General features: G+C 27.9%; 1 protein-coding gene across 1 annotated transcript in view; it reads left to right on the plus strand.

The window, feature by feature from the left end:
* Positions 1–8,393, plus strand: part of Cdc5 (cell division cycle protein 21) — a 13,397-nt gene extending 5,004 nt beyond the window's left edge. The window contains exons 7-16 of the mRNA XM_014422892.2: positions 968–1,138; positions 1,263–1,425; positions 1,962–2,092; positions 3,463–3,640; positions 4,421–4,539; positions 4,666–4,833; positions 5,834–5,941; positions 6,931–7,104; positions 7,951–8,079; positions 8,158–8,393. Of these exons, the coding sequence (XP_014278378.1) occupies positions 968–1,138; positions 1,263–1,425; positions 1,962–2,092; positions 3,463–3,640; positions 4,421–4,539; positions 4,666–4,833; positions 5,834–5,941; positions 6,931–7,104; positions 7,951–8,079; positions 8,158–8,247 (1,431 nt within the window). The 3' untranslated portion in view covers positions 8,248–8,393. The remainder of the gene's footprint in view (positions 1–967; positions 1,139–1,262; positions 1,426–1,961; positions 2,093–3,462; positions 3,641–4,420; positions 4,540–4,665; positions 4,834–5,833; positions 5,942–6,930; positions 7,105–7,950; positions 8,080–8,157) is intronic.
* Positions 8,394–11,493: the final 3,100 nt, after the last annotated feature.

Consider the following 11,493-nt stretch of genomic DNA (forward strand, 5'->3'; position numbering starts at 1 on the left):
CCTGAAGATGGCCGAATTGGCCGAAACGTTGGACGTGTAAAAACAATAAAAGTTTTGAGACTATAATTTGGATAATGTTTTGAATTATTTAACATTATTATTATTATATATATAAATATTGACAGTATAATTTCAAATAATGAAGAAAATGGTCAGGGTTGCAGTCAAAAAAGAAACAAAAATAGTTATCAATTATTTATTTTCTGATGTTTCGCCCCAATTTATAGAGCTTCATCAGGGCTGTTCAAGTTTATAGCTTCGGCGACTTTCGCCAAGTCTATCAGAAGTTGCTAAAGCTATCAACTTGAACAGCCCTGATAAAACTCTTCAAAGTGGGGTGAAGCGTCGGAAATAGTTGTTAACTATTTTGATTTCTCTTTTGACCGCAACCCTGACCATCTTCATTATTATTTTTTATTTATTTTTTTTGTGACCTATCACTACTAGAATTCACTGATTGATACGGTTTCCAGACTTCTTATTTAAAATATTTTAATGTGTTGCTGAGACAACCAGCCAGTTAATATCTCTATATTCAAACAACTTCTGAAAATCTGCCTTTTTCACAACATTCTATTATTTCTATTGTAATCCTGTATCGCCTCCATGTATTTCCTATCTCTAATAATAATCGTTGTTTATTTTATTTCTCTTCCTTTTAGTTTACATTTTTATCTTAAACATCTCAGTTTTCTTGTTAAAAAGTATCAGAAATGTGCTCTTATCGTCTCTGTTTATACCTTTCTTTCTAAAATAAAATTGTTTCATCCCACAACTGTTCTTGATTAATTAATGATTTCTTGTATCAAATGCTTCTTTTATTCTGTCATCTCATTCCTGAAGGAACTTTTCTTTAAAAAACATTAAATAAGATGTTTATGTTATTACAAACTTATTATATATTTTATTTTATTATTATTATATTTTATAATATTATTATATTTTATTAAAAAATTTTAACTTTCAGGAATTGCAACAAGTTGTGAAATTAGGAAGAGCTAGCTACGCAGCTCGGGAGGCCGTAACAGAGGGCTCTGAAAGTGCCTCTGACACACTTCTCAATGATTATGCTTTAGCCACGCCGAATGCTGGCTCTACTCCTCGTACGCCAGCACCTACTACTGACAGGATACTTCAAGTAAACATCATATTATCCGATATTACCTCTCAGTTTTATAAGAACATTCATGAAATAAAATTATGCAATTAAAAATGAAATATTTGAAGAAAAAATTAAGATATTTTATTGTGTTATTATTTAGGAAGCGCAAAATATGATGGCATTGAGTCACGTAGATACTCCACTAAAAGGAGGTTTGAATACGCCTCTCTACAACTCAGAGTTTAGTGTTCATCCACCATCTGAACAGATCACAACACCGAACACTGTTCTAACTACTCCGTTTTCCAATCGAACTCATGAAGGTATTTTTTTATTTTATATATATTTTTTGTTTGAGACTGGTTGTATTTATTAATTGTAATAAAATATATTCATTTTGTCTCAAAATTCTTTATCAATTCATTTTACATATTTGGCCATTATCAAGGACAATCTATTAATTAACAGCACCATTACAATCTTACTATTAACAATTATAAAACATTGTTAATTTTAAATTAGCATACTTAAATTTTTTTTAAATTGTTAATCATAAGATTTCACTTAAAGCTGTTGTTTAATTAATAGATTGTCCTTCATAATGGCCAGGTTGGCCCGAAGGTTGGATATTTTAAATGAATTAATAAAGATTTTTGAGACAAAATGGATATATTTTATTATATTTGGTATATTTTCATGTTTGTTGGATAAAACATATACAAGATCATTTTAATATCAAGCTCAGAAACATTTTTTCATAGACCCAATTTTCATTAGTTTTGGTGATTTAATCTTTTTAAACATTTCTTTTACTTATATGTAACTGTGTCCAGTATTTATTTTGTATATATTTTTTAAGGAAGGACTCCAGGTTTCCAGACTCCACAAGATGTAAGAAACAGCCTAACCACTCCTGTCAGAGATAAATTAAACATAAATCCAGAGGAAGGTGGCGATACACCTTATGCACCAGTAAATAATCAAAAACAGGTACTTAAATAAGGAAAAAAATTCATTAGTCGAATGAAAACTTTTGTAGTTATTTTTCTAAAATTATTAATAAATTATATAAACAATTTTTTTTTATTGCCAGTGTCATAAATAGTTGATGATTATATATATATATAAATACACAATGTAATCTCGGTAATCCGAACTAATTGCTGCAGGGTGTGTTCGGAGTACAGAAAGTATTAGGAAAATGTATTTATATATATGTATAGTTGACCGTAAAACTTAAATAAAAGAAGATTGTCAGGGTTGCGGTCAAAAAAGAACAAATAGTTTATAACTATTTAATATCTGACGTTTCATCCCACTTTGCAGGGTTTCATCAGGGCTATTCAAAGTGATAGGTTAAACAGACATTACGTAGTTATTAATTAAATAGTTAAATTAGTTATACATTAAATAGTTATAAACTATTTGTTCTTTTTTGACCACAATCCTGACGATCTTCTTTTATATATATTAGGAAAATGGTGTAAAATAATTCAACAATATGAAAGTACATAACTATTTTTATTTATTTAATTTTTTTTTACACATTTTATTGGAAATTTAACAGTTTGAAGTTTTAAAATATTAATAAAAAAAAAAGCTTTCTTGTACATACTCAGTAATGCTAAGTGATTATTTGATTTGTTAAAACTATAAGATTGTTAATTTACAAGTGAAAACAAGTATAAATAAAAGTAAAAAATATTCTTTGCATGGATTTATTTAAAACATCATTAAAAAAAACAAAAACAAACTAAATTTGTATTATGCATATTTCTACTATTAATTAAATTAGTTTCACAGAATCTAATTATTTATACAATAGATGTTATATATTTCTAATTCTAATAAAATAAATTATGAGCAACTTCCAGAGGAATTAGATTACTAGATATGGAAACTGTAAACATTTTTACTTTCGATTTCTACAGTGATTACAATAACTTCCCTTTAGATCAGGAAGTTAAAAATGTCCTTAACACATATGCACTTTTATTTGAAAACAAAAATGTTATTGCCGGCTAAGTTTTTAAAAAAATATACTTTCTTTTTTATGCTTGTTCACATTACTGGAGTGTTCAGAGTTCCCAAGTTTGGATTACTATGGGATGTATATATATAAATTATAACTAAAAATTGATGACTAAATTTGCCTTTATCAGACCTACAAATTTATTGGATTTACAAAAACAATTTTGAGTGAAAATCTTATAACCAACAATATTCCCATTAGATCGTTTAATCCTTTTTCTCCCATTTGAGGGATTATTGCTTCATCTTCAGTTGTATAAATTTTTTTGCAATATTTTTGTGCCTCATCTTTAATTTTTTTTCAAATGAAAACAGAGTTATATTTACAGGTAAAAGAGGAACTTGCTTCTCGTCTTAGATCATTACCCCAGCCTAAGAACGATTATGAAATTGTTGTCCCCGAAGATGAAGTTGCATCGGAAACATCTGCAGAGGGTTCTGGTATGCCAAGTATTGAAGATCAAGCTGATATTGATGCTAGAAATTTGAGTCTTCTTGCTCAACAACGTAAATAATTTTTTATTACATTTTTAAGAGAGTTAAGACTAATTTTAATTCTTAAGATTTTTAGTGTTTACAAAAATTGAATTAATCGAATTTGTTAAGTCTGCAGCAGTTTGTGATTATACAACATTTTCAGATAATAACTTAACCAATTCATAGGTTTTATTGCTCAAATTACAAAGTAATAACCCAAGAATGCTTAGAACAATTTTAGCTCAAGACATTGAAAAAATATGTTTAGTCTTTCCGTTTATAAATATGTAACTTTTTTGAGAGAGAGAGAATGGCTCTTCCAATTTTTATGTATCAAATTATTCTGGCCCACAAGTTCCCATAAAAAATTCATCACCCAAAACATCCATCATTGTTTGGCTTAGCTATAAGGTGTCAGCAGGGTTAATATAAGTTTACAAATAGCTGAATTGATATTTTGCAATAGGCTAACGTAATCACTTATTACGTAAACTGTTACCTAAAGATAATCATTATAAAGCATTCAGCTTTATGAATTGTGTGTTAAATAGAATTTGTATTATTGTTGTGTGGTAATTGAATTTGTCGAATAAAAAAAAAAAAGGAAAAAGAAGAAGAAGGAAACATATCTAATGCGAGAGTTCTAGCAAGGATAAACTAGGTTATTCTTATTTATTGAATATATATGTCGAAATTAATATTTTATTATCATGCCTCAAAAATATTTTGACTTTTATGTCAAAGTAAAATTATAGTACTGCATTCTTGACTTTTTTTACTGAAATATATTAAATTCTCTTCTTGTTGTAGGTGAAAAAGAATTGAAGAGTAGATCACAGGTAATTCAACGTGCTTTGCCCCGACCTGGAGACATCAACATAGTCCTACGTCCAACCAATACAGATCCCCCTCTTACAGATCTTCAGAAGGTCAGTACTGAACATTAGTAAATTTAATTTATCTTTTTATTAAAAAAATAACCGTGCATTTTTACTACTGGTACTAACATAATATTTTTCTATTTTTTTTTCACTTATTTTTTCTTCCAATTCCAGGCTGAAGAGATGATTAAAGAAGAAATGATAACAATGTTACATTATGATGCAATGCATAGCGGCGAGCCTCCTTCTTCAAGGAAAATAGGAACTGTGAGTCAGGCGCAGCACCTTGCCTATCTTGAACAACACCCGTACCACAATTACTCTGAAGATCAAATGGAAAAGGTAAGGAAATTGTTCTTGCTCCATAAAGACATTTGTTACTCTAATTTTTTAATTAATAACTTAAAATATTAATTATGATAAGTAGATAGTCGACCATGGATAATATGTATATAAGGAGGAGATGATTGGGGGTGCGATCAGTGAAGAATACAAAAAAATAAAAACTTATTTATTAGTGCCAACGTTTCGGCTGGAATTTCAGGTCTTCATCAGGGCTGAGAACAATAAACAATATAACAACAATAATGAATAAGAGGAATTACAGAATGATTAGAAAATAACTAACATTATAGGTACAAACTAGTGATGAAAGACATGTATAGTCTGAGTATTATGAGAAGATAAGAAAGAAGAAAATAATAATAAAATTGAGAAGAAAGAACAAATAGTAAAATACATATGATAATCTAGCTAGTAAATATATGTACAAAATGAAAATTATTCAAAATAAGGTAAAGAAAAAAGTGGGAAATAAAACATACATACAGTTAATTTAATATGTAAGTAAAACAGGAATAAAGGAATAAAATGTAATCCAAAAGGAATAAAGAAATATGAATATTTCATTTAATGATAATTATTTAAAATTAAAGTTATTAAAAAAAAAAAATGAGAAAGAAATGTATTTAACTAACTAATGACTTATGTAAGTAAAATAATAGAATAAAGGAAATAAAGTATAAAGTCATATAAGACAAAAGGAGTAATTAGTAAATATGACAATAACTAATAAATAAGTTTTACTTATTTGAGTTCGTCAATAACTGCACCTCAAGTCATCTTCTCACGTATTAAATATTAAGTACCATCTAATGGCTTCTCTTCTCTTTTACCATATGATATGGTTAACAAGAATAATTGCTTCTGCATTTTTTAAAGAAAATTCTTTCTATAACTATAATTATTGAAAGTAATTGAAGAAAAATGATTTGTTGAAGCTTTTTGTAAAATTTATTTTTCTTGATTCATTTTGCGATATATATATATTTTTTTTTTATAGGCCAAAGAAATGCTAAAAGCCGAAATGGAGGTTGTGAAACAAGGTATGAACCATGGTGATCTGTCGCTGGAAACCTTCACGCAAGTTTGGGAAGAGTGTTTAGCACAGGTAAGAAGAGGGCTCATAAGGCTGAGTGCAAACTGTACAACTGTTGGGACAGAGCTTACGACTGTCATGTGACCTTTGCAGAAAGTCCTTCCCGCCATTATATATAATATATATATTTCAGACAATAAAGTTCATTTAATTATTTTTATTGATTCATATTCTATTTATATGAATATTCATTAAATTCAAAATTATATATTTTGTATTGTATCACCAACTGATCTACAACCAGCCTTATCTGTGTAGAAACAAGTTTCATTCTAGTTGTAATGTGAAATTGGTTTGCAATCATTGTCACAAAACAGTTGCACTGGGTGTGCTCTGCCTAACATTTTTATAAATAGAAACTGACTCAATTACTTTCTTAATTTAAGCTGCTATTGTTTATTTATTTATTTTTAAATTCAAATAATAACGAGGTTGTGTGTTGGTTATTAATAAAATTAAAATCTTGTTTCTTAAATGACAAAAATATTCAAACTTGTCTTAGCATTAAATTTTTTATATATAAAAAAAATATATGATTATTTCTTAAATTTGGACCTTATAATTTTATAAACATATTTATGTGTAAAAAGTAAACTAAATTTCTTTTGAAATTCAATTTTAATGTTTAGTGGATTTAATTTGTTTTTTGGCCTTAAAAGATTAAAATAACAATTGAAGAACTAAGTGGAAGAATAAATTATGTGGCATTTTAGGTGAAATATGAATTTTTCATGGAAGAATATTTCAAATACACTTTTCTACATCAGCACCTTATTTAAGGGTTATATACTTTAAATCATGGTAGTTTTAATAATTTAAAAATTTAATTTTACATTCTTAACTAAAAATAAAGATCATTAAATTCATATATTTGTAAAATAGTGTTCTTTTACTTATTCTTCAATTATTTTATAGGTGGTTTCTATGAGCTCTTCTTGCTTTTTATGAAGATATTTTGTACTTTTACAATCATCGCTTAATTATGATTATATTCTTGGTAGGTGTTGTATTTGCCAAATCAAAATCGATATACAAGGGCAAATTTAGCCAGTAAAAAGGATAGATTGGAGTCTGTGGAAAAGAGGCTAGAACAAAATAGGACGCACATGACTCGAGAGGCTAAAAGAGCTGCCAAAATGGAACGAAAAATTAAAATTATCACTGGTGGATATCAGGTAAATAGTTTTATATCTATAGTATCTATTGTTTAATAATTTGTTATGAAATAGTATATACTTAATTTTATCAAGTTATAGTAAAACAATCTAGTCTCTATTGGCAGTCTTAAATATTATTTCATATTAATTATTTACACGGAAGTAAAAAAAGATATATTTTTTAAATATCATATTATATGGTGACAGACAGGGAAAAGAGAATGAGATAGAGCACAAGAGGGCATCTGTCAAAAATATATAAAACTTTTTAATTTTTGGGTACTCTAGAAAAAAATCATGGATATTTCATACCTAAACTTTAAGGATAATCTAGCAATAAATATTCTGTAAAAATCTTAACTATATCTCGTATTTTCTTCAAATTTGATTACTCTTAAATCAAATTTTAATATTTTAAGAGGCAAAAAATGTAGATTGGAAAACATTTCACAATTTCAATGTTAGTGTAATGCACTGCACTTCGGCCATAAAAGTCTCATTTTGGAAATTAAAAATAATATACATTGTTTGGGGTGCCTAGATGTGATTATCATTGAAAATCATAGTTATTAAGTTTAGGTAATGAAATTTCAAATTTTTTTGTTAGAAGAGTATTAGTCTTTAATTTAATTAATGCTGTCTTTGAATTGAAATATTTTGGAAATTATTCTGTTTTGTTTGGAAGCAAACATAATTCTATTTCTGAAAATTAACAAATATCTTATAACAGCCAAAGTAAATGAAAAATGTGTTACCTCCAAATATTGAACTTGAACCTGTACTGACTTCCTGCTTGATGAAGTAAATATTCAGATAACCAACTCATAAAATGTTTAAACTAATTTTATTTAATTGTTGTTATAGACTAGAGCTCAAGCTCTGATAAAGCAACTTCAGGATTTAGCTGACGAAACTGACAAGGCGCATATGGAGCTGTCGACGTTCAAGCTCCTTCAGCAACAAGAAGAGAATGCCATTCCTAAAAGAATAGAGGTACTCTTGTAATTATAACTAATAAATATAAAATTATTAATAATCATATTTACTTATTGTTTTTTTTACTTTGTGCAGTCGATATCGGAAGACGTAAACAGGCAGCTCGAGAGAGAAAAAAGCTTGCAAAAGAGGTTTAGCCAACTTCAGCTCGTCTCGCAATCATAGTAGCTTCATTTATATTGAATATGCTTTCCAATCATCGGTCTTCATATTGTCAATTTATGTGTACATATTTATTATTGCTTGTAAGATTTTTTGTTTGTTTGTTTATGAATTAATTAATTAGCTGAGTATTTGTTTTATCTTTTAGAATTATAGAGATGTTATAAATTTTAGCTGATGGAATATAATATACTTTTAAAGGAATTCTAATTAATTTTTATTTAAAATGTGTTTCTATTGTTTTCATGTATATAAACATATCATTATTTCTTATGTTAGATGAATATTTATGACAAAAGTCCTACTAGTAGTTTGTATTTTTATCCTTTGAAGTATACCTTTATTCAATACAGATATTAAGAATATCAATAGAAATTTAAAAAATTTGTGTATTTTTGCTTTGTTTTATTAATATACATATAGCTACTTTGTTTGAATATTGGCAGATCTGATGAAAAAAAAAAATGTATTTTGTATTCTTTATATTGTACAGTAGACTATGGTTACTTTGTGACAATTTACTAGCTTTAGGACGATCTATAGAAGGTCCTCGACAGAGGAAGAAACCCTTGTCTATGGTATCTTAGGAACTAGTACATTTCAAAATGCAACCAAAAATATTTTTTTCGATGTGCCACTATTTAAGAAAAGCTGCGATATGAGCTTACCACTCATTATTTTTAGTTTTAATAACACCATTGTACATAATAATAATTTCATTTAATCGCTTATTTAGGGGTGGATTCTGTTTAGAACTAGAAGTATTATTTAAATTTTCATCATGTATTCTGTCAAATCAGCTTGATTGGAACAACTGCTTTTGTAGGATATTTTTTTATATGCAGTAAAAATAGACTAAAAAATATAATTTTGAACTAATTATTTTATATATTCTTGTTTGAGAGTGGTTTAGTTTATTCTTTATTTAAAACAAATTTGATCCTTTTTTTCTCTCAACTTTATTTACAACTTTTCCAACGTTTCGACCCTCAGGCCATTCTCAAGGTTACTTTCATATTGATGTAATTTCCTTTTTCAAATCTTAAAAATGCAGGCTAATTGCCTTCGTCCCATATAACCTTTTCTAAATACTTTTTTCCTAGATTTAAACCTTTTATAAAACACTTTTCTTCCTTTCTTCATTCACAAAAAATGTTTTATAAAAGGTTTAAATCTAGGAAAAAAGTATTTAGAAAAGGTTATATGGGACGAAGGCAATTAGCCTGCATTTTTAAGATTTGAAAAAGGAAATGACATCAATATGAAGGTATCCTTGAGAATGGCCTGAGGGTCGAAATGTTGGAAAAGTTGTAAAGAATAACGTTGAGAGAAAAAAAGGATCAAATTTGTTTTAAATAAAGAATAATTTTGAACTTTTTACTGGGACATAACATTGGATAGTTATAGTAGAACAATATATTATTTGTCCACTTCTCGGACTAATTGAAGCTTCTAAGAATAATACTTTTTGGAGGGAAGGATTTTTGTTATTCAGAATAAAGTATCTCACCAGGATCTAATTATATTTTTGTAAGTTTAACATTCTAGAAAAAATAAATAATATCCTAACTGTGACTATTCTCTATGAGAAATTTTAAAGGTTATAAATAAAGGTTCAAGTCAATGAAGTTTTGAGGAAATCATTAATCTTTGCCAATAAAAGAGATATTGTGTCTGTAATCCTATGTTAAAAAATAAGGTTCATCATTTAGCATTGAGAAGATTTTTAATTGGACGATATTGATTCTATGTAGCGCTGTCTGCTTCTTCAGGTTGATCTAAAGAATGGTAAGTTGATCTGGGTACATTTGATATTTTGCAATGTGACTTCTGCTCACATCGTACATTAACCAGAATATTCTCATGTAGGTTTCGTGGACCTCGAATAGCTGGATGTTGCAGGATCAAGTGAGCATAGGTTAAACAAATAGTTATATTTATAATTTTCAAATGGATAACCATCTCCGTTAGGTCTTAAGAAAAGAAGGGGTGAACCTTGGTTGATGAAGTTAAATGGCATTACTAACTTTTTTTAATAATAAATAATTGGCAATTTATTAAATTGTTGTACTTTTTTTATTAAATCAGTGATATTTTTGATTATTATACAGTATAAAAAAATATATATTATAAATGTAATATACAATAATTCCTGACGGTTTTCGTTTATTAAAGATTATTGATGAACTCTGCATTGGTTATCAACTTCAAAACAGTTATCTATATGTAAAAATGATTATTTCACATCCTAGACAGTAATAACTCTTGATGTTTCAGCCTACATACTGAGCCCTGTTTTATAATAAAGTAAAAACCAATACTATTAGTCTAATTGTTCACGCTTGATTACATTTTGCTTACTTATTCTTTTTAACTCCTATAACATCACTAATAGTTGCCCCCAATATGAAACAAAAACATTTTAGTGCTTATACTTTGTAATTTGTTTTCTTATATTTATAAACTAATACTATTACCTCTCATTATGAAACAGAATCCTGGGCTATTATTTTTTGTTTCAGTATAAATCAGGACCTGTGGTATATTTTATTATGGAAACTAGTAATGAGATAATTAATTTAATTAATATTTTAAGAGTTTTTATCGATACATATATATTTGTGAAGCTAATATATGTATTTATATTCACACTAATCTGTTTTTTTTTTTGCAATTTTAAAGCAAAACAATTGTTGGTTTCATTTATTGATTTTTACATTAACCGAATAATACAATGGCCAGCAGTACGTAATATCTGACATTTAGAGCTCAAAAGAACAATGTATGAATTATTAAAATAAAAACGAAAAGAATCAGTACAAATAGTAGTTTTAGTTTCAAAAACTACCTACAGATAGCAGCACATACTGAGAAAGGCAGAAAATAATAGTTCCAACTATTGCCGCTAGAGGCCAGCACCATCCAGGCATACCAAGCATTCAATTCCAGCTCGAAAAATTTTACTTTGTATTAGGAGATTAGGAAGTTGCAGGAGCTCAAGAGATCGGACCGATCCCAGTGATGACTCCACGAGTTGAGCTCCTGCATACTCCTACTTTCCTAATACAAAACAAAAATTTTCTTGGTATGTTTCGACTAGTTGGATGGTGCTGCTATCTCGTGGTGCTTATTTGAACTAAAAAATTTTACGTTTATTGATTTGTGCTGCTATCTTTAGGCAGTTAGTTAAACTATCATTTTTTAATTCCAAACCTTCATTTTTTCCATATTTTGTGACAAGCTGTATTT

Source organism: Halyomorpha halys, unplaced genomic scaffold (assembly GCF_000696795.3).
Source record: "Halyomorpha halys isolate HHAL.00 unplaced genomic scaffold, Hhal_1.1 Scaffold392.1, whole genome shotgun sequence".
NCBI classification, from domain to species: Eukaryota; Metazoa; Arthropoda; class Insecta; order Hemiptera; family Pentatomidae; genus Halyomorpha; species Halyomorpha halys.